Below are 27,616 nucleotides of genomic sequence, written 5' to 3'. Positions count from 1 at the left end.
CGATCACATGATAGAACATTAGAACCTAGAACACGTCACCATAGTTACCGATCAGTATTCTGTGCTTCCATTGCCTCGTGTAAAAAGGGACCTCACACACTAATGTAGCTCTGACTGATAATAGTATTGATGCATTTTCTATGTAATGTCTTGTTTATAGTTGTGGGGCCTCGACACAGACTAACCCTTTCATGTTAAAGCTGGCATGATCTTATAATTCCAAAACTATGATGAACTTATTTTTGCTTTTCTTCTTTTGTTTGTGTAGAATTTTAATTCAAAACATTTAGCATTGCTGACGGAGAATGTTAATAAAGTATTTACTCTAACATGTGACCTAGTGTTGTTGATCTATCAAAGCCAGTTTTGAGTTTGGAATTTGGGCTAAATCTAAATCTCGTCTGCTAAATGAATAAGACATCTTGGGAAACAGCCTGTTTAGTGACATGGAACTTTATTTTCATATAAAATACATAAATAGAGCATCTAGCAGTGGCATCAGGAGCGTGTGCACGCGTGTGACTCGAACATGATTACTCTGCTTAGAAACACGTGACTGACTCAACACGCGTGCATGACTCAGTATGATACAGTAAACAATGGCTGTAGAAGCTGCTGTTTGTAAATGTGTTTATAATATCTGCATCTGAAGAGTTTGACCAATCCCAGCAGACTAAGGGGAGGTCACGTGATGAGGTCACTGTGACGTGATGATCAGATATGTCAGGCTGACCAGGGTATAATATTACCCATGATCCACTGCACCATGCAAGCTCACTCAAGCACAGAGAGGATCCTCATACTACACCATGCACAAGCCAGCTTCACCCAGACTAGAATATATATGTATATATATTTAGACCATGTGGGGCCCATGTAGCATGTGGAACACCCTTCCTCAGGTAGACAGAGGGGGGGCTTGGTACAGACACCTGCTGAAACATTTAGAAGAAAAAAACCCGACATGGCCACAATCTGTGTGTATAGGGTGTGTAGGTGCATCTCCAGTGTGTGTGTGTGTGTGTGTGTGTGTGTGTGTGTGTGTGTGTGTGTGTGTGTGTGTGTGTGTGTCTATGCGGGCGGGGTCTTGAAGGCGCCCCAGGCGTGGAAACAGCGTGTGAAGCAATGAGGCTCGTTTCCCTTCCGGACCAGACGCAGCTTCCTGGCCTGCTCCGTCTCCTTGGAGCGCATGTGCTGGATGTACACCTGGGGAGGGGGAGGAGTTACATGTGCTGGATGTACACCTGGGGAGGGGTTACATGTGCTGGATGTACACCTGGGGAGGGGGAGGAGTTACATGTGCTGGATATAGTTGGTCCAAGCAACAGAGGAGGGGGGGGGGGGGGGGAGAGAGACATACAGAGAGAGAGACTTACTTGGCAGGCTTTCAGGCTGAGTTTGATCTCCACCTGGCTGGTCTGAGTCCCCACCCACATGTAAACCTGAGAGGAAGAGAGAGGAAGAGAGGTTAGCTGCTCCCACGACCTCTACAGTGTGGTAGTCCCAGTGAGGGGCAGTAAACCAGGACTGTGTTAACCTCTGACCTCTTTGCCGTTGTCCAGCAGCATGATGTCATCATCGGCCAGGTCGTCCTGACAGAAGTCGGAACACTTCTCCGACACGGCGAAGTAGCCCTTCTCATTGGAGCACCTGCAAGGAGAGAGCTCACTCAGTCTGCCACCTCTGTGTCAGGGAGAGCTCACTCAGTCTGCCACCTCTGTGTGCCAGCAACATCTGGAGGGGGTGTGTGTGTGTGTGTGGTAGTCTCACCTGAACAGCCGGGCGTACTTCATGTAGTCTGCATCCTCGTCGTACTCCTTCTGGGAGCCAATCCCCACCCAGAAGAAGTTCTCTGGCTCCTCCCCCTCGTTAATCACCTGGGATACAGCAGGAGGTCAGAGGTCAGGACCTGATGAACTAACAGCTCACCTGGGACAGGTCTTCATTAACAACAACTCATCTTGCAGACGGTTTCTCAAAAGTGACGTACAGGGGAGATTTGAATCTCAGACTTCCTGATCTGCAAATGCTCTATAATCTAGCTCTACCTATCCCAGATAAAGTAAAACAACGTTATCATATTCAAATCACTTTATTAATCCCACCAACAGAAATTCTATATTACGTTATGAATACAGAATACAAACCATAACCTGCCTGAACTGAAAAGCTACAATAACAGTGTGTGCAGCGGACCTGTTTGCTGTAGGTGTCGTCGAACATGCAGTTCATGATGTCCTCCGCCAGCTTGGCCTCGTCAGGGTCAGCGGCCCTGCCCACCCAGGTGTACACGATGCCCTGGTTATCAGTGCTCTCAAACGGAACCTGCCGGAACACACACACACACACGTTGGAAGAGCCACGTGTGCCTGTTTATAGACACACTATAAACTGTTGTGTAAATAAATCCATGTGCTGTTGTGTGCGTCATGTTTGGGGAGGTGTTCTGACAGGAACCAGCCCCTCCTCACCTTCAGGATGAAGCAGAACTCTGAGTTGAGATTACTGGAGTCTGTTCCTATCTGGACCGTCCTGGAGAGAGAGGAGCAGCGCTTAACCTTACCTTATTACTTACACTGCTGCTATTACTGTTATTATTACACTGTTATTATGTTGTTACATTGTTACTTCCCAGCTCTTCAACAGTGTAACAAAGTACAAATACTTGTTGTTGTTAATGTACTAGATTTTTCTGGCATCAGTAAAAAAATATATATATGTAACTTCACAATGTATTTTTCTGACAACTTTACATTCACTTCTTAAATTCTTGACACAAATATCTGTACTTTCTACTCAAATTTTCAAACCAGGCTTGTTACTTTAGTTAGTTAATTAATATGATGTGAGGTCCAGTTACCAGCGTGACACTAAAACAGGTAGTACTAATGGCTACTTTTTACTTAAGTATGTCAGAGCCCACACTTCTTTACTTTAACTTGTGAAAAAGTGTAGTCAGTGCTTCACTTTTCCAACATGAGTATCTGTACTTGTACTTGAGTGAAAGATGTGTGCACCATCTGTGGTGGGCGTGTACCTGGTGCACAGAGCGCTCCCATTGGTGCGTACGTGGTAGAGGGAGGGCTGGGCGGAGTCCAGCTTCTGTTTCCGTTTGCCCTTGTGGATGATGAACTTCCTCTTGAAGTGAGACAGGAACTTGAGATTCTCCTGCTGCTGGGTCATCCGGACCACCTGATCTCACACAGCCAGCAGCACAGGAGAGAGAGAGAGAGTCAGTGTGTTACAGAGAGAGTGTGTGACAGAGTAGCTGTGTGTGTGTGTGTGTGTGTGTACCTCTAACTTCCCAGGGAAGAGGCTCTCAAACTTCTTCTGGAGGGAGAAGGTGAAGGTGAGCCAGCCCATGTTGGAGGCTTGTCTGCCCTGCCAGAAGTACACCACGCACTGGAAGTCCTCCTCCATCTGCTTGTCCTCCTCCCCCTCCTCCTCTCCTCCTCGCCGTCCTCCTCCCTTCTTCTCCTTGTCATCATCATCCTCGTACTCCACAGGCACCCAGTACCTACCAACGAGGACGGCAACCATTAAACCACACACACACACTTCATCAAATGTGGAAGGCTTCCATAGTGGAATTAATTGTTAAACTGTGTGATTTTTAAGATAATCGCACCAGATGTACAAAGGGGAACACGTGCACACACACACCGGCAGAGGAAGACGTAGCAGTCCTGTGTGTGGAAGTGTCCAAACTCCTCCTCTGGCAGACGGGCAAACTTCTTCCCCTCCAACACGAAGCCCTCCATCCCATCCAGGTCCTCATTCCACTCCTCCATCATCTGCTCTGCCTGGGAGAGGAGAGAGGGGAGTGAATCAGATCCATTGGTATTTAATTCATGTATCAATACTGTGTGTATGTGTGTGTGTGTGTACCTCAGAGAGGGGCATGGCAGGTTGTCTAGGCAGGAACAGAGCAGTGAGGTCAGCCTTCATCTGGTCCTTCTTCTCAGCATCCTTTATGACCTGGCAGGAAACACACTGAGTTACACACACTGCACACACACACAACCCTGTCTGAACACACACACACACTGCTGTACTTACTTTGCCTTTCAAGCCTTTCTGCTCAACACTCTCTGCAGCACGGGTATAGTCCACCTTCAGAACATCGTCCCAGTTCTTAAACTTCGACTTGAAGATCTGAGGAGGGAGAGAGAGAGAGAGAGAGAGAGAGAGAGAGAGAGAGAGAGAGAGAGAGAGAGAGAGAGAGAGAGAGAGAGAGAGAGAGAGAGAGAGAGAGAGAGAGAGAGAGAGAGAGAGAGAGAGAGAGAGAGAGAGAGAGAGAGGGAGAGGGAGAGGGAGAGGGAGAGAGAGGAGATGCTCTCCATGCTAGTCTTTCCTGCACTTGTACGTGCCTAGTTTGAATCTGTGTAAGAATGTTTGGGTGTGTGAGTGTGTAATGTGTGTGAGTGTGTAATGTGTGTGTGTAATGTGTGTGAGAGTGTGTAATGTGTGTGTGTAATGTGTGTGAGAGTGTGTAATGTGTGTGTGTAATGTGTGTGAGAGTGTGTAATGTGTGTGAGTGTGTAATGTGTGTGTGTAATGTGTGTGAGTGTGTAATGTGTGTGTGTAATGTGTGTGTGAGTGTGTAATGTGTGTGTGTAATGTGTGTGTGAGTGTGTAATGTGTGTGAGAGTGTGTAATGTGTGTGAGTGTGTAATGTGTGTGTGTAATGTGTGTGAGTGTGTAATGTGTGTGTGTAATGTGTGTGTGAGTGTGTAATGTGTGTGTGTAATGTGTGTGTGAGTGTGTAATGTGTGTGAGTGTGTACCTGGCACTCGGTGCCCTCCAGGTTGCGTGTGACGCAGGCGTGTTTGGGCCGGTGCAGCATGCTGCACACCTCCTGACCCAGCTTCAGAGCCGCAGCTCTCACCAGGCGGGGAGACTTCCTCCCGATCCAGATGAACACGTCCGACCAGCAGTCCAGGATGTACACCCCCCTGGTGTCTAGCAAAGACTGCAGCTGAACACACACACGCATTACATACACACACATATTATGTACATACACGCGTGCACACATAGTACACAGCCATAAAGTGTGTGTGTCAGTGTGTGTGTGTGTGTGTGTGTACCAGTCGGAGCTCTGGCAGGGTGTCCAGCTTGGTCTTGTCTTTGTGCTCCACAGACAGCTTGTAGTTGATCTGAGGAAGCTCCAGGTACCCCAGCCCCAACCCCACCTAGAACACACAGTCACACATCATCATCAACCCCACCTACAACACACCATCACACAGTGGTTATACACAGGATGCTGGATCAGGATCTGGGCTGGAAGGACCAGCAGGCCAGAGAGACCAGCAGGTCAGAGAGACCAGCAGGCCAGTGAGACCAGCAGGCCAGTGAGACCAGCAGGCCAGAGAGACCAGCAGGCCAGTGAGACCAGCAGGTTAGAGAGACCAGCAGGCCAGTGAGACCAGCAGGTCAGAGAGACCAGCAGGTTAGAGAGACCAGCAGGCCAGTGAGACCAGCAGGTTAGAGAGACCAGCAGGCCAGAGAGACCAGCAGGCCAGAGAGACCAGCAGGTCAGAGAGACCAGCAGGCCAGAGAGACCAGCAGGCCAGTGAGACCAGCAGGTTAGAGAGACCAGCAGGCCAGAGAGACCAGCAGGCCAGTGAGACCAGCAGGCCAGAGAGACCAGCAGGCCAGAGAGACCAGCAGGCCAGAGAGACCAGCAGGCCAGTGAGACCAGCAGGTTAGAGAGACCAGCAGGCCAGAGAGACCAGCAGGTCAGAGAGACCAGCAGGTCAGAGAGACCAGCAGGTCAGAGAGACCAGCAGGTCAGAGAGACCAGCAGGTTAGAGAGACCAGCAGGCCAGAGAGACCAGCAGGCCAGAGAAACCAGCAGGCCAGAGAGACCAGCAGGCCAGTGAGACCAGCAGGCCAGAGAGACCAGCAGGCCAGAGAGACCAGCAGGCCAGAGAGACCAGCAGGTCAGAGAGACCAGCAGGCCAGAGAGACCAGCAGGTTAGAGAGACCAGCAGGTCAGAGAGACCAGCAGGTTAGAGAGACCAGCAGGCCAGTGAGACCAGCAGGTTAGAGAGACCAGCAGGCCAGAGAGACCAGCAGGCCAGAGAGCCCAGCAGGGAGGTACCTTGTACAGCTTGGGTCTAACGGGTGAGAAGCCGTCTGGGACGTGCTTGAGGATCTCCTCCGGCTGCCCTCCCAGAACCTCCCAGAAGGACGGGGGCTCCTGGGTGTGCAGCAGACACGTGATCTCAGCCTTGCCCTTCCTCTCGTTCTTATTGATCTTCTCTGCAAACAGCCTGCAGACAGACAGGCACCCAGTCAGGCAGCATACAGAAAGGCAGTGAGTAAGAAACCTGACACCTGATGTACATCAAGTGGACATGTGTGTGTGTACCTGGCCTTGGTGGTTCCGCTGAGCGTGGCATTGGCTCCTCTCCAGATGAAGATCTCCAGACCCGTGTCCAGCAGGAACACAAACCTGCAGAGACAACACGTCACCACACACACACAGCATTCACACTGGACCCCTGGACTTGTGTACTGTGAGGGAGTGTGTGTAACATGTGTGTAACATGTGTGTGTGTGTGTGGGGCGCACCGTGGGTCGAGGGACGAGGCCTTCAGAGGGACAGACTCCAGCTTGATGTTCTTCTTCCCATACACACGGTGAAGCCTGGTGACACACACACACACACACACACACACACACACAGTATACAGTTACACACACACACACGTACAGTATACAGTTACACACACACACACACACGTACAGTATACAGTTACACACACACACACACACAGTATACAGTTACACACACACACACGTACAGTATACAGTTACACACACACACACACACACAGTATACAGTTACACACATATAAATACACAGTAAGATCTCAGTAGGACAGTGAAGTATCCCCCCAGGACTCACCTGACAGAGTAGTGGGTGTCCTCCACAGTGTAGAACCCACTGGCTGTGCCTCCCTCGATGTAGGAGATCTCATTATCAAACACCTGCACACACACACACACACCAGATCTGTCCACCAAGGGGACCACCATATGTGTCTGTGCTAACAGCAGTTACAACAGTGTGGGGTTGGCTCAGTGTGCAGGAGTCAGATGTAGGTATTTGTGTGAGTGTCGAAGTTGAGTGCATGTTTGTGAGTTGACTGTGTGTGTGATTCTGAGTTAGTTGTGTGCGTGTATGTAGGAGTTGACAGTGTGTGTGTATGTGTGTGTACGTACAGCGCTGAACTCCTCGCTCTCGTCGCCCATCTCCTCTCGGATGCTCCTGCTGTCAGCGCCCAGGTAGTTCCTCAGGTTGACCGCATGGATGGCAGACCCCGCCTTCTTATCCAGCGTGGCCTCCTGACCAATCCAGTAGAAGATCTGCCAGTTCAAGGCCCCGTTATCATCCAGGAACGTCTGGAGAGAGGGAGGGAGCGAGGGAGATATATAGTTATGAATAAGCTCATGAAGGTGAGTCAGTATGCGTAGGTTGGCAGGTACACAGTCCTGTTGGTTGGCAGGCAGGTATCTCTTGATGTGTACCTTCAGGATGATGTAACAGTCAGCCTCATAGAACTTCCCATGGAACGCGTCCTCCACCTGCATCGGCACAAAGTTCTCTATCTGCCACACCGTCAAACCAGGAACCTGTACACACACACACACACAGTTAGAGCAGCGGGCTCCAGAGCAGCGGACACACACACACAGTTAGAGCAGTGGGCTCCAGAGCAGCGGACACACACACACACACAGTTAGAGCAGCGGGCTCCAGAGCAGCGGACACACACACACAGTTAGAGCAGCGGGCTCCAGAGCAGCGGACACACACAGTGCAGTGCAGTGGAGACCCACCTGACCAACATCCTCCATGAAGAACTCAGAGTAGTCCAGGTGGGGCTTCTCCAGACTCTTATCCCAGCGACGCGTCTTCAAATCTGAGTACTTCATGTCTCCGTTCTCCTGCGCACACACACACACACACGCACACACACACATGGTTAGAGTGATTTCTTAAGACTCTCAGCCCCTTACAACCACTCCTTCCCTCTTCCTCCCCCCCCCCCTCTCCCTCTCCCTCCTCACCTCCAGACTCCTGTTCTTCTCCTGGGTGACATCACTCATGCCCTTCAGCACCTGCTTGGCCTGGTCGTCCTGGACAGAGTCCTTCCTCCTCCTCAGCCTCATCTTCCTCGCCAGGGGGTCCCGGGGGCTGGCTCCTACACACACACACACATACACACACACGCACACACACACACGCATGACAACCAGCAATACACACACACACACACACAATCATATACCATTAATACCAAAAACACACACACAATCTCTTTTACATACAGACCAGACCACCCCCCCCTCACACACCCACCCTCACACACCCACCCTCACACACCCACACCCTCACACACCCACACACACACACACCCACACACACACCTCCCCCAGCAGCTGCTACGGTGGCCGGTGAGGCTCCAGCCAGTCTCAGCTGGTTCTGCAGAGAGAAGTCGATGTTGTACCACTCTGCCGTCCTGTCCACTGGCTTGGGAGGCATCACCAGGTTAGGGTTCTCCCTGACATCCAGGATCTGCAGACAACACACACAAGTCAGGGTTTCTGAGTGTGTGTGAGGGGGGGTGTGTGTGTGTAAATGACCAGGGATTAGATCTCACATCCATCAATCAAAAACATAATCCAATCAAGTCCCAGCATGGACCTTGTGAAGCCAAACAATGACATAAACAGAACCCCTCAGCTCCTATCCTCCCTCTCTCTGACTGTTGATGGAGCACAGTGCTCTGAGTCTGAGCACTGTGCTCAGACTCAGAGCACTGTCACATCCCACTGCTGGATCCCAGACACAGACATCTACATCTCACTAACATCATCCTGGAGTTCTGATGTAAAGTTGCAGTGTTGTGAAGGTGCTAGTGTGGCGGGCCTGTACCTCCAGGTCTGTGAGGAAGTGGACAGCTTCAGGCAGGGTCACCAGACGGTTCTTGTTCAACACCAGCTTCTTCAGCTTCCCACACCTACACAACAACACAACAACAACACAACAACAACACACAACACCGGTGTTGGTCTGACACCTGAGAGAGGAGGCTTACTGGGAGTGAGGGAGCATGTGTTTTCAAATCAGTCTCCCCCTTCTTAATGTTTAGAAAACTTTTTTCCCCAACTTGTTAGCGAAAACATGGTTGCAAATACATTTTTTCAACCTTTAGAGACTTTTTTTTCAAAACTTATGTCAAACTTAAGTGTGTGTGCATGTCTCACCTGCACAGCCCCTCGGGTATGAGCTGCAGTGTGTGTGCATGTCTCACCTGCACAGCCCCTCGGGTATGAGCTGCAGTGTGTGTGCATGTCTCACCTGCACAGCCCCTCAGGTATGAGCTGCAGTGTGTGTGCATGTCTCACCTGCACAGCCCCTCAGGTATGAGCTGCAGTGTGTGTGCATGTCTCACCTGCACAGCCCCTCGGGTATGAGTTCCAGGTTGTTGTTGGCTGCCATGAACTCAGTGAGACTGGACAGCTTGCCCACCCCAGAGGGGACCCCGTCAAAGTCCAGCTTGTTGGAGTTCACGTACAGCTTCTTCAGCTTAGCCAGCTTACAGATGGCAGACTACAGACACACACCCAAACACAACCATCAACATCTCTGTTCCACATACACCTTCACATGGACTCATCCCCAAAAGACAGACAGACAGAGTGATGAGGAGAGAGAGAGAGAGAGAGAGAGAGAGAGAGAGAGAGAGAGAGAGAGAGAGAGAGAGAGAGAGAGAGAGAGAGAGAAAGAAAGAAGAGAAAAACTGATGGAGAAAGTCAGACAGACAGAGACACAGTCAGACAGAGACACAGTCAGACAGACAGGCAGAGACACAGTCAGACAGACAGGCAGAGACACAGTCAGACAGGAAGGCAGTCAGGCAGACAGACAGAGACACAGTCAGACATACAGGCAGACAGAGACACAGACAGAGACAGACAGAGACACAGACAGTCAGACAGTCAAACAATCAGTCAGACAGACAGACAGGCAGGCAGGCAGAGGAGGCTGGGCGTTACCGGCAGGGAGGTGAGCTGGTTGCGGCTGAGGTTGAGGGTCTCCAGCTGGGTCCACTGGTCGATGCAGAGGGACAGCTCAGAGATCTGGTTGCTGCTCAGGTTGAGCCTCTTCAAGCTGCCCAGAGAATACAGACACTCCGGGACGCGGGTCAGGTCGTTACAGGACAGGTCCACGTCTGGCCCGGAGAAACACACAGCAGCATGAGGGAGAGAGTGTGTGCGTGAATGTGTGTGTGTCTGTGGATGTAAGTGACCAGGGAGCTGTGTGTGTGTGTGTGTGTGTGTTACCGGCGAGGTGTGCTAGTCCCTCTAGACTGGTGGGCATGTTGCTCTGGGTGCGCTGTGTGTTCCTCAGGTGGAGAGTCTGAAGGGCCACCATGGCAGGAAGCTGGCTGCTCACACACACACACACACACACACACACACACACACACACACACACAGATGAAAACAGCACACATTTAGAACAAAGCATACTACTGAAGCTGGTCATGTATTGATAGGGTTGAATTAGCGGTTCTAAAGAGTTCAACATGGTCTGACATGGTCCTATGGTCGTTTAGGGAACATAGTGCCATGGTTCTCCATGGTTGTACCGTAGCTAAGGACTCATGGTTCTCCATGGTTGTACCGTAGCTAAGGACTCATGGTTCTCCATGGTTGTACCGTAGCTAAGGACTCATGGTTCTCCATGGTTGTACCGTAGCTGGGCGTGCATCAGTGGGTTGTTGTTGAGGACGAGGGTCTGCAGGTGCACCAGACGTCTCATCTGCGGAGGCAGGCTGTCCAGCTTGTTGTCGCTCAGGTCCAGGTACAGCAGGTCTGTCAGGTTGATGAACAGCTGGTTGGGGATGCCGTCGATGGCGTTGTGGCTGAGGTTGAGGACCAGCATGTTCTTGGAGTTCTCCAGGTCTCTGGGGATCTCCGTCAGCAGGTTGTAGCTCAGGTCCTGCGCAGGGTCACCACAATCACAGGTTATCTCACTGAGCTAAAGCCAAGGGTTAGGGTGTATTAAGGTAGCCTGCTTTGCTGAAGTCAAGGCATTGCTAGTGTGCATTATTCAGCTTGTCCTTGATATGACACTATAGATTCTAATGGAAAGTCCTGAGGTGTTAGTTACTGTAGTGTAAAGAGAGCTACAGAAATAGCTAGCACAGCAGTTGCAAACACAGCCTCTCTGGGAGGAAGACAGGAGAGAGAAGATAAAAGAAGTGAAGAATGACAGGACCACAGTGAAGAGGAATGGCCAGGACTTTGCTCACTCAGCACATTTGTAATACAACCCAATCACAAGTCTTCCAATGAAATAGGCCCTCCAGCGAGCCGATCAGGCTCTGTCAGACACACACCTGACCAGGGAGGGGGAACAGACTGGGACAGAGGTCTGGCTGGAGGAGAGAGGTGAGGGGGAACAGACAGGGACAGAGGCCTGGCTGGAGGAGAGAGGTGAGGGGGAACAGACTGGGACAGAGGCCTGGCTGGAGGAGAGAGGTGAGGGGGAACAGACTGGGACAGAGGTCTGGCTGGAGGAAGGAGGTGAGGGGGAACAGACTGGGACAGAGGCCTGGCTGGAGGAGAGAGGTGAGGGGGAACAGACAGGGACAGAGGCCTGGCTGGAGGAGAGAGGTGAGGGGGAACAGACTGGGACAGAGGCCTGGCTGGAGGAGAGAGGTGAGGGGGAACAGACTGGCCACGCTGGAGGAGAGAGGGTTCATACCAGCACAGACAGGTCGTCCAGCTGGAAGATGTCATCTGGGACTCCTGTGTTCTTCAGGTTATTTGCTCTGGCCACCACCGCCTGCACATAAACAGCACAAGCAGAGCTCAATGACTCTTAAACTCAATGGTGTGTGTGTGTGTGTGAGAGAGAGAGAGTGTGTGTGTGTGTTTTACCCGTAGGTTAGGCAGGCTGGACAGCTCTCCATGCAGAGTGGTGAGACTGTTGTGGCTCACAGACAGATGTTCCTAAGAGACACACACAGTTCACAAATACACACACTTTGTTATGGGACAGCTATTTTATCACAGCAGGTCAGAGTGAAAACAGTTATCACATAGAAACAAAACAAAAATCCCAAACATTGTGCGTGTCACAACCCTAACAGATAAGAGGTAATCAAGGTTCATATAGCTCAAACAGCAGCCTATCAGGGAGCAGGACATTGTACTGTCAGATAATGAACCCCTGTATTAAGCTCAGCCTGGTCATCACTCAGGACAACCCTGATGATCACACAAGGTTCAGGGGTTGAGATAAGCCGATCAGGAGGGTGGGGAGGCGGCTACAGTACAGCCTGCCTCTCAGTCAGACCAGGCCAGAGTTGCTAACAGGGCTGGCACCAGACCTGACTGTCCATCTCCACTAAAACTAGATAGAATGTATGAACAAATAATGAGGCAATAGCTGATCCACTGATTGTGATGACCTCTGTGGGAGAGATCAAGGGTTTCCTATGTGCTTGTGTTAGTGCGGCCAAACCATACCAGACCGGACCAGACCACGCCAGGCCAGGCCAGGCCTCGGAGCGGGACTCACCAGCTTCTGCAGCGATGCCAGTTCCTCTGGGAGGTAGCACAGCCCTGTCCTGTTCAGCTTCAGCCAGCGGAGACTGCTCATAGACTTGACATGTTCTGGGAAGTAACCTCCCTAAGAATGAAGGGAGAGATATGGGGGGGGGGGGGGGGGGAGAAGGCCAGTGAGGCAATAAGTAATAACAGAAGGATGAACCTCCATATCCTGCTGAAGAGATGGACCATCAGCGTAACATTCATCACCATGCACCCTACCCACTGTTCTCCACCATAACATGAACAGCATGCTTGTTCTTTAGGTGCAACAGTGCTTCGATTTTAACAGAAACCAAGAAGCATGCTGCCAACTACATAGAAATTCCAAATCGACTGAAAATAGCCTTTTTTGGCAACCAAGGGGAAGACAAGAAAAGACTGTGTGTGACAACACCAGCTTAGGTCATCAGCTCTCTTCCTGGTTTCCTTGGCACTGGGTGTGTCTGACTGTGTTGAGCTGAAAGTGGTGGCTAAACTCTTAAGGCCCTGACAATACAGGATTCTAAGGAAGCCTAGCAATGCCAGGCCTAGCAATGTCGATTGATGTTCTCAAACGCAACATCCCAGACATCACCTCCTGCCAGCTGTCCTGTGGTGCTGTGTTGATGTGTTGATGTGGCTGTATTTGGCATGCTGGTGGGGCAGTGTGGCTAATGGTTGGGCAATGTGCAGTGTTCAAAAGCGTGCTTTTCGGCAATGTCTGACAACATACCCTAGCCATGCTGCTAGCTAGACAGACATCTAATTTAGCAGGTAGTGTAGCTTCCCAAGGCAGCTTTTAGAATACGTTTTACGTCAGCTGGACTGTTTCTTAGGTATAGTCGTAGTGTAGTGTAGGAGGCTAGCTTTAAATCATACTAAAGTAGAGTGACATAGCACTACTACCTGTATACTCTATATGTAGTCCGACACTAGATAACTTTTTTTCCACAGTACATTTTAACAACCAGCTAACGCCCAATGTTGTTCACACTTTCGTTGGTTCACAGCAACTATGACAAGCTTGCTAACGCTAGCTAGCCTAGCTAACTTAAGCCGTTGTGTACTCTCGTTAGCTTGTTAGCTAGCGTTTCTGAGTTTAAACCACATCTCTAGCCGAATACTTCAATATATTTGAGCATTACTTGTCTACCAAATACAAGCACATTAACGATCCTTACTTTGAAGTCGTTTCCACTCAGGTCCACTCCCCTGATAAAGGGGAGAACTCCGGTGGCAGCCATTTTTAGTTCAGGATGTCAGCCGCTTGCCTACTGTATGCAGCTCAGTCTGTTAAAGACTGACTGCTGGCTGGTGACTAGTCCGGATCAGAATAGGTCTCACCAGCACAGCTGCGGGCGAACACCCCCTTTCGGAAATAAGTGGGACTGAACATAGAATGGGATGTCCCAGTGCAATGGTTCATCATTTTCTCTACCAGAAAACTTTTCAGTTTTCAGAAAAAGATTTGTAAATTGTTCTCCCACAACAACCAAAACAATTTAATCAAGACACAAGCTCCATAAGTTTTCAATATAGTATTTTTATTTATTGAAACCTTAGTATTCTCTGAATTCTAAAAATGCATAGGCTACAGTGGAAATACTTTCAAGACATTGCTTGGTTTAACAAATCGACGCATAAGGATTTATAAAATAGTAAACAACATACAGGCCTACATTAAAACATTCTTCTGATACAAAGGCACATAATCCATTAATTTATTTATTTTCCGCTTAAAATATGTAGGCCCTATACATCTTCTAAACGCTTCCATCTAGACCCAAAACTCAACATTCCCCCCAGTCCTGCACATACAGGTGAGATTGGTAGAAAGAGTTACGATCACCAGTCGGGGGGTCGGAGTCGATTGTCAAGTAAGCGGACGTTATGAACTAACGCTGGTTGTCATGGCATCAGCAGCAGCGCTGGCGCGGGGCTGAGCTCAGCGCTGGGGGCAGGTGCTGCGTGTGTGTCCGGGCTGGTGGCAGCGCTGGCGCGGGGCTGAGCTCAGCGCTGGGGGCAGGTGCTGCGTGTGTGTCCGGGCTGGTGGCAGATGCCACAGCTACGGGGTTTCTTAGCAGCTGGAGGCTTGTTAGACGGAGCGGCAGGGGTCTTCCTGCCCCTCGCTGCCCCGTTCCCTCGTTGTTCTCCCCCTCCAGACCCTGGGGAACACAGAACACAGCTTCCTACACATGCATGTTTCATACAGGAACGTCATCAACAACTAAATTAATAAAGAAATTCTCAAATGTATTCTTCTATCGCTAACTGTACGGTGTAGAAAATATGTTAGGAAAATGCCACAGTTGTGGCACGGTGTCAGTCTCTGGGTGAGGAGGTGTGGTGTGTTCTCTTGTTTTGTTACCTGGCTGGGGCATGTTCTCATCGGCCCATTGGAAGAATCCGCACTGCTGTTCCCTGGGCCTCCTGCAGGCGTGGAAGCTGCGCCCCTTGTTAGGCCCCTCCTTCAGCACCGTACGCGTCACTGAAGGCTCGTTGCAGTTACACATCATCTCCCCCCCTTCCACCCTTCCTCCTCCCCCACCTCCCCCAGGGATGTTCCCAAACCCCGGGCCGGGCCTGGGGGGATGAGAGGTCCGGGGTGGGGGCTGGGCTGGCCAGCTGGGTGGCGCCCCCTGCTGGCTTGGTTGATCAGCCCACAGGAAGAAACTACAATTCCCAGAGTCACACTTGTAGAACGGGCGGCCCTTGTTGGGCCCATCTTTCCTCGTGGTCAGGAGGACGGCGTCCTTCCCGCAGTTACACACGACCACATCCCCGCTGGGGTCGCCCCCACCCTGGGGGGGCCAGGAGGAGAAGGGGGGGGGGCCGGGTGGGTCTGCTCTGCTAGGGACAGGACGAGCCCTGGGTTGACTGGTGGTTGTTACTCCTCTTCCTCCTCCTCCTGGAGCTACTCCTCTTCCTTCTCCTCCTCCTCCTCCACCACCTCCTCTTCCTGGAGCTACGTTCCTTCCTCCACCACCTCCTCCTGCCCCTCCTCGTAGGTATTTGAGGTCCAGCACCTCCCTCAGTGTCTCATCACAGCCTCCGATGCAGCCCACAAACTCCAGAGGCATCATGGGAGGAAGACTCCCCCGACGGAACTTGAACTTTAACCTGAGGAGAAGCAACACACACTTGTTTTGTATTAGGTTCAAATGACAACAAACTGACTAAGAGCACTTCACCTAGCTGAGGCCTCAGTCTCCTCTGGTTCTGCCCAGCCTGGTGGTACTCACATGTGTACTGGTCGTGGCTGGCAGGTGGGACACACACTGTCATCTCTGCTGACCTCCAGCACCATGTCAGGGAACCACACAGAGCACTTGCACGCTGGGTAACCCACACAGGTCAGATACTTACTGAGGAGAGAGGAGGAGGGACACAAAGCATGTTACATGTGAGAAAGAAGGGGGGGGTGGGGAGTGTGAGAGAGAGAGAGAGAGAGAGAGAGAGAGAGAGAGAGAGAGAGAGAGAGAGAGAGAGAGAGAGAGAGAGAGAGAGAGAGAGAAGATTGTCAGCTCTGCATAGACCTCCACCCTCCCCTAGCCTTCAATCTCTTCCCTCCTCCTCCTCACCCGTTGCCCTCCCTCCTCCTCTTCAGCACCATGTCTCGCCCACACTGAGGACACTTCCTGACTGGGAGGGGGACCTCCAGATCCTGCTGCTCTGCCTCGGTGAACTCCTGAGCTGCTCCCAGGTAAGCAGACAGAGCCTCGTCCAGCCTGAACACAACACACAGAGCAGCATTACTGTTCTCCTCCAGCCTGAACACAACACACAGAGCAGCGTTACTGTTCTCCTCCAGCCTGAACACAACACACAGAGCAGCGTTACTGTTCTCCTCCAGCCTGAACACAACACACAGAGCAGCGTTACTGTTCTCCTCCAGCCTGAACACAACACACAGAGCAGCGTTACTGTTCTCCTCCAGCCTGAACACAACACACAGAGCAGCGTTACTGTTCTCCTCCAGCCTGAACACAACACACAGAGCAGCGTTACTGTTCTCCTCCAGCCTCAACACAACACACAGAGCAGCGTTACTGTTCTCCTCCAGCCTGAACACAACACACAGAGCAGCGTTACTGTTCTCCTCCAGCCTCAACACAACACACAGAGCAGCGTTACTGTTCTCCTCCAGCCTCAACACAACACACAGAGCAGCGTTACTGTTCTCCTCCAGCCTGAACACAACACACAGAGCAGCGTTACTGTTCTCCTCCAGCCTCAACACAACACAAAGAGCAGCGTTACTGTGTTCTGGAAGCTGCCATGGACACACCAAGGCCTGCTGTGGAAGGTTCTGTTCATTCTGTGACCTACTTCTTAGCCTTCCTGACAGACTCGACGAACACAGTCTTGTACTTCTGGATGTGGTACTGGAGCACGCTGTGTTTGTCCTTCCGACCCTCTGACACCAGCTTCAAGTCCGCCTCCAGCTCAGAGCGCAGGTTTGGTTTGGACATCTCATATCCCATGGAGTTATACCCTACACACGCACACAGGTTTGAACATGGCACCCACCGGAAGTGAGGTGCAGAGCAGAAGTGATATGAGCTTCCTGCTGAGATGTACCTTCCACCAGCCCCATGCCCAGCTCCCCCGGGAGGAACCTCTGGTCAGCTGTCAGGCCCACATACGAGCGACTCTTAATGGTCTCTATGTGGTCGGCATGGGTCGCATCCGTACCTGCATCAATACACACACACCATCGTTTACCATCCCTGTAGGTCTGTCTGTTTGTCTGTGTGTATAGGTGAGTGTGTGTGTGTGTGTGTGTGTGTGTACCGATGCCGTGTTTCTCCATGAGTGAGATGAGGTCAGCCTCAGTGAGGAGCTGAGGAGGGCTGGTCTGTCCATCTACCATCTCTACTGCAGAGGGCTGAAACTGGGAGCCCTGCTCGTACACTGGGATCACCTGGAACACACACACACACACACCACAATATGGCATCATGAATATATTAGGATTTTTCATCCACATTTCAATCTACATAGACAGACAAACACAACTATATACACAACGATCATTGATAAATCATGAATTCGCACTGAAAGTGAGCAGAATCATCCATACTGACTCATCATAAACAACTACTATAATCATACACACCTTGGCGCTCCACCTGTCATAGGGGTAGACCTCCAGGTAATTCCTGGCGATGATCATGAGTCCAGAAGCACTGAACTTCTCCTGGGCGATGTCAATGTCCACCACCGTCTCCTGCCCCACGGCATCCTGGGACACGCACGCCAGGAAGTGGCGCACAATGAACTCATACAAACGCCCCTCGTTTCCCTGGAGACGGCAGGTAAGAAAGTAAACTATCTGCAGCGGCAACAACAACATTCTTGGCGAGTGTATGTAGCAGACTTGTGTTTACACGTAGCATGTTTCAAACTTCAAATCAAACTTTATTAGAATAGCCTTTTTCACAAGTGTGTACCTGCAGTGTGTTAGTGAACTTGGTGGGGTGGATGGGGGGATGGGCCTGGTCAGTCTTGTTGCCCTGGCGGGGGTTGGGCCCGCCCTGGTCCAGGACCCTCTGGGCGAAGGGCCCCCAGGCTGGGCTGGCAGTCTGCTGCTCCACCAGGGGGCCCAGGTCCAGGCCCTGGGGAAACATGTTGGTCTCTGTGCGTGGGTAGCTGATCAACCTAAGTACACACACATGTACAGAAGCACACACACACACACACACAGTTACTGATTAGCACTGATGCAAATTATACAAAGATGCCAGGACATATTTGAACAACTTTTATTTTTAAGTCACACAATCATACTACAAACCCTTGAGTATAGAGCTTTTCTGCGATCTTCATGGTCTCTTTGGCACTTATTTTCAACTTCCTTGAAGCCAGTTTTTCTAGCTCCTGTTAGATGATAAGGGACAGTCAGTGGGTGTATCAACCTGTGTGTGTGTGTGTGTTTGTGCGTGTGTGTGTTTGTGTGTGTCTCCTTACAACTGTGTCAAGTGGTAGTGGCCTCCATTTGCTTTTGGGTTTACTTGCTACCGAGGTAACTGTTGCCATTGGATTCTAGAAAAGAAAAAGGTTAGCCGAAGGGGTTTGGCTTGTGTATCTGAGTTGCTTGTGTATCTGAGTTGATCATGTTAAGGTGAACACATACACACCTCCATGCAGATCTGGTACAGCACCAAACAGGCTGTGTGACTGAAGAGGCGGTTTCTTTTCCAGCTGAACTCTACAGCCTCCTCGTCTCTCTCATGGAGCACTGAGAAAGAGAGAGGATAGAGAGAGGACAGAGAGAGAGCGAGAGCAAGAGAGAGAGAGAGAGAGAGAGAGAGAGAGAGAGAGAGAGAGAGAGAGAGAGAGAGAGAGAGAGAGAGAGAGAGAGAGAGAGAGAGAGAGAGAGAGAGAGAGAGTGAAAAGGGAATGAAAAGGAGAAATTGTGTGTTTCAGAGGACGAGGAACTTCCACTGATGGGTAGTGAATGTCTGAGTGAGCGTGTTTACCTTTAATCTTGAAGAAGGTCTCGGGTATGAAGGCCTGGATGGCTTTGAAGCGCTCCACCACAAAACCCAGCGTGGGGAACTGACAGCTGCCATACGAGATCAGCTGATTGGCTAGAGAGGCTGGGAAGATCTTCTGGAGGCGGAGTGTCTGGAAGCGAGTGAATGATGCACCTGGAGGGGAGAGGAGAGATAGACGAGTGGAGGAACTCCTAATCTACCAGCCCTTTCAAAGAACTATAATATTGGTACATGTCTGGTGTCTGTCTAACCACAACTCTGAAAGTGAACAGAAGTGAAGAGATGTGTGTGTGTGTGTGTGTGTTACCTATCCTCAGGTCCAGCTCCTGGCGTACGTCTACAGCGTCGCTCACATTCACGTTGGGTTCCGTCAGAGTCTCACAAGCACGCCGGATGGAGTTGGGTGTGATCTCAGAGAACCGCGCACGGAACACCTGGATATTTGGCTTGACTGGAACACACACACACCAGTCAGCACACTACTCCCACACCAGTTAACAGCCACCAGAATGCACCCTCGAGATCCAACAACAAGCTGTGAACAGTGAAGATACTCCAGGTTAGTAGGGTCTCGACCTGCTTTGCAGACATCTATGACCTCGAAGCCGATGTTCTCTCCTTCCCTGTCGCAGTCGGTCCATATGACCAGAGCCTGGCACTGCCTCACCTCCCTCTCCAGGGTCCGCTATGGCGGGAGGCCCGAGGGCCCAGGGACAGAGCAGAGAGAAGGAGGAAAAGGTTTAGTAAAGTTACACTCCATAGATGATATCAGTGACACAGAATTTAGTGTGGTGTTTGTAGGCGAGTCACCTTGATGTTAACTGAGTTTTCGGGGCAGTACTTCTCAACCTCAGCATCGAACAGTAACACAGGATTACAGCTGTGCCTGACGACAGGACACACACACACACACACATTATATCACTTCGCATTTCCTCCATCCTGACTTGTTTCCACAAAGATCCAATGACTCGTATACAGCTGCAATTATATACATTTAGTATACAGTTGTTTGCAATTATATACATGTAGTACACAGCTGTCTGCAATTATATACATGTAGTATACAGCTGTCTGCAATTATACACATGCAACAGACAGTATGGAATAATTGTCCCTCTTCTTCTCTCGAGAGAACAAGCCAGAGTACAGGAAGTGCCTTCTCACCATTTCTGAAACTGGGTTTTGAACTCCAGACCCAGCAGATGTCCTGACACTGAGGTCATGACCACCGTCACGTCCTGTAGAGGGGGAAAGCCAATGAGACAAGCAAGGCCTAACAGATACACACACAACAGCTCAAACACTCACAGCATGGCTAAACAACATCGTGTATAGCTTAGCTTACCTGTCCAAAAAGGTTAAATTCATATTCATAGACTTTATTGTAGACGGACATCCCCTCTTTCTGTGAAAGATGAAAAATCAGCATATGCAAATATGAGGACGTTACTGCACTGAGTAGAAAGTACATTACGTGAGTGTCAACATGGGTCTGTAACATCACTGCCTTGCCCGTATGTGTGTAGCTACGTGCACCATCTATGCCCATTCTCACCCTCCTTGATCTGCCGTTGGACATGATCTCTGCGATGCATTTTGCCGCATCATTCTTCTCAGCCACGCAGAGAACTCGCTTTATCTGAGTTCTGCGGTGCATGTCCGTCTGTGTTCCCCGTCCTGTCTGTCCACAAAACCTCCTCTGGATCTTCAGCCGTTGTAGTCCCGATTTGAACAGTGATATCCCGAGATGGACAACTAACATAGCTGACTGGATGCCTTTTTAGCTGGATCTAGCTAGCAATCTGCCTATTTAATAAAAACCAACCCATGCCTAACGGTCTGCTGCTGCTAGATAGTCATGCTAACTATCAAACTTTTTGTACCCACTACAAACAAAAAAAATTTTTAATAGTTGACTTGGCCAAAACAATTCGTTTCATACTGTAGCAAGCAAATGGTTATTACTGGTAAGTTTAATTAAAATACTTACATATAACCTTGCTAGCTAGCTGAGTATTCCTGTTGTGTTGACATAGCTATGTATACAAAATCCGCGCCTGTCAAGAACTGTCGTAAAACTGCTGTCGTAAAGAAAAAACCGTGTGTGCCCAAAACTTATACTTAATCATGTTCAAATTCGGTCTACCTATTAACCTTTAATTTTGTTGTATTATTTTCAAAACAGAAATCCGTTCGTATTATTTGTTATCATCCATTAAATTGAAAGGAATGTTTACTAATATTATGTTTCATAGAACTTGAACTGATCACGTGATGACGCTGAATGACCAGCTGGGTGATTATGGCTTGTCTCAGTGGTCGTCAAATTTGCATGTAGGATTTACTGTGGCTTTACCAAAAGATCAGATTTGCGTCTACCAGGACTCGAGAGTGTATAGTTATAACTGTTCATGACAAGGTAAAGACGAATTTATCTATGATGGTGGTCGACGTACGGTTGCTTTTCGTCTCGCATCATTGGCTGTTTGCAGTATTTGTTATCCAGCAATAGCATCGGCACAGCATCTCCGTCGCTAACGAGCTATTCGCTTTTTGTGAAGAAAGGGAAGTCCCCCAAGTTGTATTTAAATGTCATGATATATAATCGTTACCTTTTTGCTAGCGGCATAATTAATATGGGCAGTGTACCTTCCAGTGTAGCACGGGACAATCGCATATCAGTGTTTGCCAATGTGGAGTGGGCTTTCATTTCCCCTGTTTGACAGATCGTTGGGACGTGCTGTGTTTCCCCTGATGCCGTGTATAAAACATCGCGAATATGATAGGTTCCCCGGACGTAGTGGCGTTCACTAAAGAAGATGAATACGGGGATTCTTATCCCGACCCATGGGCTCTCCCAGATGAGTTTTCGGTTCCGCTCTTCCCTCACGCTGCTAACTCCAACCCATGGGCCAAAACCTCCTACGCCAAGTTCACCAAAGACTTCATCCTCATATCTGAATTCTCGGAGCAGGTGGGCCCGCAGCCCCTGCTCACCATCCCGGACGACCCGAAAGTATGTGGCACCTTCGACCTCAACTATTTCTCCCTGCGGATCATGTCGGTGGACTACCAAGCCTCGTTCGTGGGCCACCCGCCAGGCAGCGGCTACCCCCGGCTTAGTTTCGTGGAAGACTCGCGGGTGGTCCTCGGTGACTCGAAGGAGGGGGCATTTGCTTACGTCCATCACCTAACACTGTACGACCTGGAAGCGAGGGGGTTCGTGCGTCCGTTCTGCATGGCCTACGTCTCCGCAGATGAGAGGAAAATCATGCTGCAGTTCCAGGAACTCTCTTTGCGGTTCTCCCGAGCCTCCGAATGCCTGAAGACCGGGAACAGACGAGCCTTCGCCCGGGAACTTCAAAGGAAACTGCGGGACCTGGAGTAAGCACCCTAGGGTCCTTCTCCCGTATAATGCAGTCAGTCAGTCAATTGTATTTATTGGTGCAGTTGTTTAGTTAGTATGTGTTAGCTTTCAAGTTAATTGTATCTATTTGCCTCAAAGTACATATTTTTATTCTGACAGGTACACCCGTGCTGTGCTCCAGAAGGAGGAAGGCTTGCAGAGAGAGGCGGGGCCTCAGGGCTGTTACTCCGCCCACGCCGTGGAGAAGGCCAATGAGCTCGCCAACGTGGAGAAGAGCATCTATGAACACCGAGACTTGCTGCGTCAGATCTGCTCTTACCCCCGGCGCGAGCGCCGCGACCCCCACGTGGTCACCTGCCACAAGTGCTCCTCTGAGGCAGAGCAGCTGGCCGACACGTACTCCACCCTCACCACCCCCCCGCACCACGACCACGCTGCCCCGGGGGGGGCTGGCGAGGGCCAGGCGGGTGAGGAGGCTGGAGAGGAGGAGGAGGAGGAGGAGGAGGAGGGGGGCAAACGCAAGCCCTCCTACATCCCCCAGCTGATCAAAGCCAAGTCAGCCAAGTGTTTCGACAAGCGTCTGAAGAACCTGCAGGAGCTGTGTGAGCAGACCTTCTACGAGGCCACGGTGGAACTACTCAGGGACACTGAGAGGAGTTTCCGGGGGGATCTTTGTTACCTGCACACACGCCGACTTGACAGAGCACTCCGCAGGAAACAGCAAATCACCAACTTCCTGTTTGAGGAGGATCTGGGAGAAGATGAGGAGGATGAGGGCGGGGCTCTGAGGCCGTACTGTGCTGTGAACCACATGGCAGACACCAACACACACACACTCACACACACCCCTCCTATCCTGCTGTGCCCTGATCCCCTGGAGATGGAGTCCCTGGATCCCTACCCAGCCTCTGAGGTGAGCCATGCCCTGGAGAGTGAGCCCATGTCTGGGGATGGTCGTCTGGAGTCTTCCCCCTCTGACCAGACCCTGGGGACCCAGGAGAGCTCCGAGGAGACTAAAGGTAGCTTCAGCAGTGAGAGGAGTGCAGAGGCACAAGGAGAGGGCTCCCCCGCTGGCTTGCAGACACACCACCCCAACGCTGACCTGAACCCTGACCCTGACCTGAGTCTCGACCCAGAGAGGGAGAGCACTAGTGACGAGGTGGACACCACCCCCGTTGAAGAAGAAGCTGCAGAGGGGGGAGACCAGACCCCCTGTGGCAGAGAGGGTGACACGTTTTGTGAGGGTGAAGTTGTCGCCGACTCCGTATGTGAGGCAGAACTGGAGTCGTTAGTCCAGATGGACACAGCATGCTGCATGTCCCAGGAGGGCTTCTTCTACGACTCCTCAGGCCCAGATTCTGTGCCTGGTCTTGGGCTCAGAGCTCCCCTCCGCCCCCCTCACTCCCTGGTGGTTAACCAAGAGCCCCAGGCCATGTTTCCCCTCCAGGGGGACTACATGGTGGGCTCTCCCCGCTCAGAGAGTCCCATGGTTGGGCTGGAGCTGCCAACTGGCCCTCTAGGGGAAGCTGTCCACAGAGGATCTGTGGAGGAAGGTTCCGACTGTACCATGAGCGCGTCGACGGGTTCCGACCGGGCGACCTCACCTCTGGGCTACGGGGGTGTGGTGACGCTGCGGCAGAGGAAGCGGGCGGGGCAGGGCGCCCTGCGCTTCGTGAGGCAGTACCCGTTTGCCCTGCAGGCTCTGTGGTGCCTCCTGAGCGGGAGGACTGTGGTGGTGCTAGGGGCGGAGGAGGGGAGGGTCCGCAGGCTGGTGTCCGCCCTGGCTCTCTTCGTCCCTGGGCCAGGTCGCTGCGGAGAGAGGGTCCAGCCGTGGCTGTCCTGCCCCTTCACCCTGACTGACCTGCAGAGGTGGAAACTCATTGGATTGCAAAGGTGAGGGAGGAGTTTGAAGCAGAGGGAGAGGAGAGCAGGAAGAGCGTGTTGGTGGTGTGTGTGTTTGACAAGGCTGGTTCAGTGGTTGCAGTGTATGTTTTGTGTTCTGTCTATGGTCTTGACTTTCCCCTAAGGAAAATCTGTTCTCATGTCTCACTAAAGCTTCTCTGGTTCTGTCTCAAACTCCATTCCACCCCTCCCCATCCTTCTCCACCCCTCTCCTCACCCCACCCCTCTCCTCTCTCAGGATGGTGTCTCCTGTGGGTTCCAGCATGCTTTGCTCCCTGTCCCGCTACAGTCGCTACATCTCCATCCTGGATGCAGACCAGAAGACCCTGCGCTGCCCTCCCTACCGCGGCCAGCTCCTCGCCAACATGGCCGACCACCGCACCTACATCCGCCGGGGCTCAACCTACTTCATGCACGTCCAGAGCACACTAACCGCGCTGGCCGCCAAGGCCTTCCTGTTTACCTTCACCCACCACCTCCACCTTCCCATCAGCCCCGGGGAGGGCTTGGAGGGCTCGGAGGGCAGGAGAAGCCTCTTCCTGCAGGACCAGCTGGGTCTGGGGGAGGAGGACAGTGGAATACTGCTCTACCTCAGCCGGCTCATCACTCAGCAGTACCTAGAGCCAGCCACTGGGGGCGCTAGCGCACCCAGCTTTAGTTTTAACTACATCACCAGCGTTTTATACAAGATCTGAGAGGAAGACTTGAGCTGAGGTCTTAAGAGAGGCCTTTCAATGTTTTCTCTTCATCCCTCTCTCTTTCTGTCTCTTTCTTTCTCTCTGTCACCTTGTAGGAACCCGAAAGGATGTGTGGGTGCATTTTAACTGAATTGTTTACTTAAGTTTGTATTTCTGAAGGTAACATGCACACACTACCAGTTTGTGTTTAGACCTGAATTACTCTACTCAGTGGTTCTGCACCACACATTTGAACATATGGTTTATGTTGATAACTACAGTATATTAATTTACATTTCATCCATGATGTATTCAGAACCCTTGTCAAAAGGGAACACGGCTGAATGTCTTTGAGATCCTGAGCCAGTTTGCCTAATGCATTAGTCCAACTAACCTTTGAACTCCCACCAATCATTCACAAGGTTAATCAATCAGTGTGACCTCAAACGAGGCAAAAGCTAGCCCATAGAACCTCTCGGTGACGTGCCGTTACTGAGACAAACTTAAGGTTAAGTTCTCCCTCTGTATGTATATATATCTCTCATGCTCACATACATAACTGTTCTATCTGGAGTCATCTAAAGATTCTCACAGCACATGATCATAGATCCTTTTTAATCTTACTTGCAAACGCCAGACTGTAGGTCTGGATTGAATAGTCAACACCGTACGCCATAAAACCCTACTTCCCGTCCATGGTGTGTAGGTGATGCTGATGCATGGGAAAGTGTGTGTGTGTGTGTGTGTCGTCCTCGCCACGTGATAGTTGCATGTCCTGAGAATCACCCACATTACACCGCTAAGATCACTCCGACCATCTCCATAGTAACCGCTGGCTGGAGGTACTAGGGGGTGCTGTTGTGTCAGCCAGTTTTAAAGCTATTAAACTTAATGTATTGAACTTCACTGTTGTCTTAAAAGTTGCGTGAGAGTGTTGTGGTGTCAGCATGAAACTGTATTGTGACAGGGTGGAACACTATAAAAAAAGATGTTTTCCATTAGCCTTTTGAGAACCAGATCCAACTTATTAACGTGTTTGAGATGAAGGCCTTTGTGTTGTTCATGTACCAGAGGACCTGTCGCCGTGGTGACCAGCTCCTCAGCTACTGCTGTGAAGCAGACCAAGTAGAAAGCTAACTGTAGGTGACAGCCTACATGTTATACTGTAGGTGACAGCCTAGCAGCCTACATGTTATACTGTAGATGAAAGCCTACATGTTATACTGTAGGTGACAGCCTAGCAGCCTACATGTTATACTGTAGATGAAAGCCTACATGTTATACTGTAGATGACAGCCTACATGTTATACTGTAGGTGACAGCCTAACAGCCTACATGTTATACTGTAGGTGACAGCCTACATGTTATACTGTAGGTGACAGCCTACATGTTATACTGTAGGTGACAGCCTACATGTTATACTGATATGGGTGTCAAGACAGTTAGGGGTCATCGTAGTCTCTGTTCGGGACTACATGAAATGGATGAGAATTCTATAACTGTTTCAATCAACATCACTTGGTGGAAACTGAAATGTATGCATCTCACAGCACCACAAGTAAATCTTAACCAGATCATTCCATTGATACTCTGAATCGTTCTCAAACTCTATTTCTAGTTTGAGGCCGCTCTGTTGGTATAGATCTTTTTTTCACGTCTGATGTCTTAAACGAACATGATTTCAGTTCAGTTGTACTCAGACGCTACAGATTGTTTTTAATGCAAAAATAAATACTGAATGTAACCTTAAGAAAAGCCATACCACAGTAAACTCAGTGTGTTTCGCATCATGTATAATTTAGTCTGCTGGAGCCTTAGTTACCTGCTGTGGGGATATCACTGCATCCTGTTTATCAAGCACCACAGCCGCACAGCAGGGTCTGGAACTGTTGAATGTCCTTCTCTCATCCCGTGGTTAATTCCCATTAAATTATTTGTGAATTTGTGACGTCGAAACCTGTGAGTGCTGGAGCTAGCAGCGCTGGGGCTAGCAGCGCTGGGGCTAGCAGCGCTGGGGCTAGCAGCGCTGGGGCTAGCAGCGCTGGGGCTAGCAGCGCTGGGGCTAGCAGCGCTGGGGCTAGCAGCGCTGGAGCTAGCAGCGCTGGAGCTAGCAGCGCTGGAGCTAGCAGCGCTGGAGCTAGCAGCGCTGGAGCTAGCAGCGCTGGAGCTAGCAGCGCTGGAGCTAGCAGCGCTGGAGCTAGCAGCGCTGGAGCTAGCAGCGCTGGAGCTAGCAGCGCTGGAGCTAGCAGCGCTTCCGGTGGTGAGGGTGAGGGAATCGGGGCTAGTAATCCGAAGGTTGCCAGTTCGATTCCCGGTCATGCCAACTGACGTTGTGTCCTTGGGCAAGGCACTTCACCCTACTTGCCTCGGGGGAATGTCCCTGTACTTACTGTAAGTCGCTCTGGATAAGAGCGTCTGCTAAATGACTAAATGTTCCCTGCCTGGTGGTTTGAGCCTCACTGAGACACGCAACCCTCTGATCAATATTAAAAGATCGAATACTTAACATGTCTGAGTACATTTCTTGTGTATATGTGAAGTTC

The 27,616-nt window shown here is 50.7% G+C and overlaps 3 protein-coding genes across 7 annotated transcripts; 1 reads left to right on the top strand and 2 right to left on the bottom strand.

The window, feature by feature from the left end:
* Nucleotides 1-437: 437 nt before the first annotated feature.
* On the bottom strand, nucleotides 438-13,950 carry flii (FLII actin remodeling protein). Of its 3 annotated transcripts, none has more exons than XM_062485639.1 (32): nucleotides 13,806-13,950; nucleotides 12,614-12,724; nucleotides 11,971-12,042; nucleotides 11,795-11,875; nucleotides 10,779-11,026; nucleotides 10,366-10,469; nucleotides 10,078-10,253; nucleotides 9,474-9,631; nucleotides 8,954-9,038; nucleotides 8,446-8,593; nucleotides 8,086-8,219; nucleotides 7,855-7,962; nucleotides 7,543-7,647; nucleotides 7,237-7,416; nucleotides 6,920-7,002; nucleotides 6,583-6,657; nucleotides 6,380-6,463; nucleotides 6,110-6,281; nucleotides 5,091-5,195; nucleotides 4,787-4,978; nucleotides 4,060-4,155; nucleotides 3,889-3,978; nucleotides 3,664-3,803; nucleotides 3,295-3,517; nucleotides 3,038-3,192; nucleotides 2,472-2,532; nucleotides 2,197-2,325; nucleotides 1,771-1,877; nucleotides 1,545-1,650; nucleotides 1,377-1,442; nucleotides 1,072-1,206; nucleotides 438-1,025 (listed from the first exon to the last, which is right to left on the bottom strand). In XM_062485639.1, the coding sequence occupies exons 1-31, from the start codon at nucleotides 13,866-13,868 to the stop codon at nucleotides 1,072-1,074; spliced, it is 3,792 nt and encodes a 1,263-aa protein (XP_062341623.1). In that variant the 5' UTR covers nucleotides 13,869-13,950; the 3' UTR covers nucleotides 438-1,025. The 3 variants fall into 3 exon arrangements, with proteins under 3 accessions (XP_062341623.1, XP_062341629.1, XP_062341614.1); XM_062485645.1 differs by having other exon boundaries at nucleotides 438-1,019; XM_062485630.1 differs by having other exon boundaries at nucleotides 438-1,206.
* A 515-nt stretch (nucleotides 13,951-14,465) lies between these two features.
* Nucleotides 14,466-21,240, bottom strand: top3a (DNA topoisomerase III alpha). Of its 2 annotated transcripts, XM_062485594.1 has the most exons (20): nucleotides 20,683-21,240; nucleotides 20,473-20,532; nucleotides 20,292-20,365; nucleotides 19,935-20,010; nucleotides 19,701-19,809; nucleotides 19,432-19,575; nucleotides 19,107-19,277; nucleotides 18,765-18,865; nucleotides 18,595-18,669; nucleotides 18,422-18,504; nucleotides 18,078-18,285; nucleotides 17,744-17,929; nucleotides 17,419-17,548; nucleotides 17,206-17,319; nucleotides 16,954-17,119; nucleotides 16,206-16,352; nucleotides 15,867-15,989; nucleotides 14,993-15,744; nucleotides 14,651-14,789; nucleotides 14,466-14,585 (listed from the first exon to the last, which is right to left on the bottom strand). In XM_062485594.1, the coding sequence occupies exons 1-20, from the start codon at nucleotides 20,887-20,889 to the stop codon at nucleotides 14,570-14,572; spliced, it is 3,081 nt and encodes a 1,026-aa protein (XP_062341578.1). In that variant the 5' UTR covers nucleotides 20,890-21,240; the 3' UTR covers nucleotides 14,466-14,569. The 2 variants fall into 2 exon arrangements, with proteins under 2 accessions (XP_062341578.1, XP_062341571.1); XM_062485587.1 differs by having other exon boundaries at nucleotides 14,551-14,789.
* A 152-nt stretch (nucleotides 21,241-21,392) lies between these two features.
* Nucleotides 21,393-27,251, top strand: smcr8a (Smith-Magenis syndrome chromosome region, candidate 8a). 2 transcript variants are annotated; one of them, XM_062485617.1, is made up of 4 exons: nucleotides 21,393-22,511; nucleotides 22,654-24,387; nucleotides 24,635-26,242; nucleotides 26,423-27,251. In XM_062485617.1, the coding sequence occupies exons 1-3, from the start codon at nucleotides 21,907-21,909 to the stop codon at nucleotides 25,089-25,091; spliced, it is 2,796 nt and encodes a 931-aa protein (XP_062341601.1). In that variant the 5' UTR covers nucleotides 21,393-21,906; the 3' UTR covers nucleotides 25,092-26,242; nucleotides 26,423-27,251. The 2 variants fall into 2 exon arrangements, with proteins under 2 accessions (XP_062341601.1, XP_062341592.1); XM_062485608.1 differs by having other exon boundaries at nucleotides 26,337-27,250.
* Nucleotides 27,252-27,616: the final 365 nt, after the last annotated feature.

Source organism: Osmerus eperlanus, chromosome 2 (genome assembly GCF_963692335.1).
Source record: "Osmerus eperlanus chromosome 2, fOsmEpe2.1, whole genome shotgun sequence".
In the NCBI taxonomy this organism is placed as follows: domain Eukaryota; kingdom Metazoa; phylum Chordata; class Actinopteri; order Osmeriformes; family Osmeridae; genus Osmerus; species Osmerus eperlanus.
Note: the sequence above shows the minus strand (reverse complement) of the source record. Positions and strands in the feature narration are given on the sequence as shown.

What these genes read in the sequence shown, in the direction of transcription:
- smcr8a (XM_062485617.1), top strand. Translation starts at nt 21,907, where the DNA reads ATGATAGGTTCCCCGGACGTAGTGGCGTTCACTAAAGAAGATGAATAC. An exon ending in AGGAAACTGCGGGACCTGGA is followed by an intron (nt 22,512 to 22,653) that starts GTAAGCACCCTA and finishes TTATTCTGACAG; the next exon opens with GTACACCCGTGCTGTGCTCC. An exon ending in AAACTCATTGGATTGCAAAG is followed by an intron (nt 24,388 to 24,634) that starts GTGAGGGAGGAG and finishes CTCCTCTCTCAG; the next exon opens with GATGGTGTCTCCTGTGGGTT.
- top3a (XM_062485594.1), bottom strand. Translation starts at nt 20,889, where the DNA reads ATGTTAGTTGTCCATCTCGGGATATCACTGTTCAAATCGGGACTACAA. An exon ending in GACCTTCTTCAAGATTAAAG is followed by an intron (nt 18,866 to 19,106) that starts GTAAACACGCTC and finishes TCTCTTTCTCAG; the next exon opens with TGCTCCATGAGAGAGACGAG. An exon ending in TCTGTCAGGAAGGCTAAGAA is followed by an intron (nt 16,353 to 16,953) that starts GTAGGTCACAGA and finishes TGTTGTGTTCAG; the next exon opens with GCTGGACGAGGCTCTGTCTG.
- flii (XM_062485630.1), bottom strand. Translation starts at nt 13,868, where the DNA reads ATGGCTGCCACCGGAGTTCTCCCCTTTATCAGGGGAGTGGACCTGAGT. An exon ending in TTAGACCCAAGCTGTACAAG is followed by an intron (nt 5,196 to 6,109) that starts GTACCTCCCTGC and finishes TGTGTGTTCTAG; the next exon opens with GTGGGGTTGGGGCTGGGGTA. An exon ending in TGCTACGTCTTCCTCTGCCG is followed by an intron (nt 3,518 to 3,663) that starts GTGTGTGTGTGC and finishes CCTCGTTGGTAG; the next exon opens with GTACTGGGTGCCTGTGGAGT.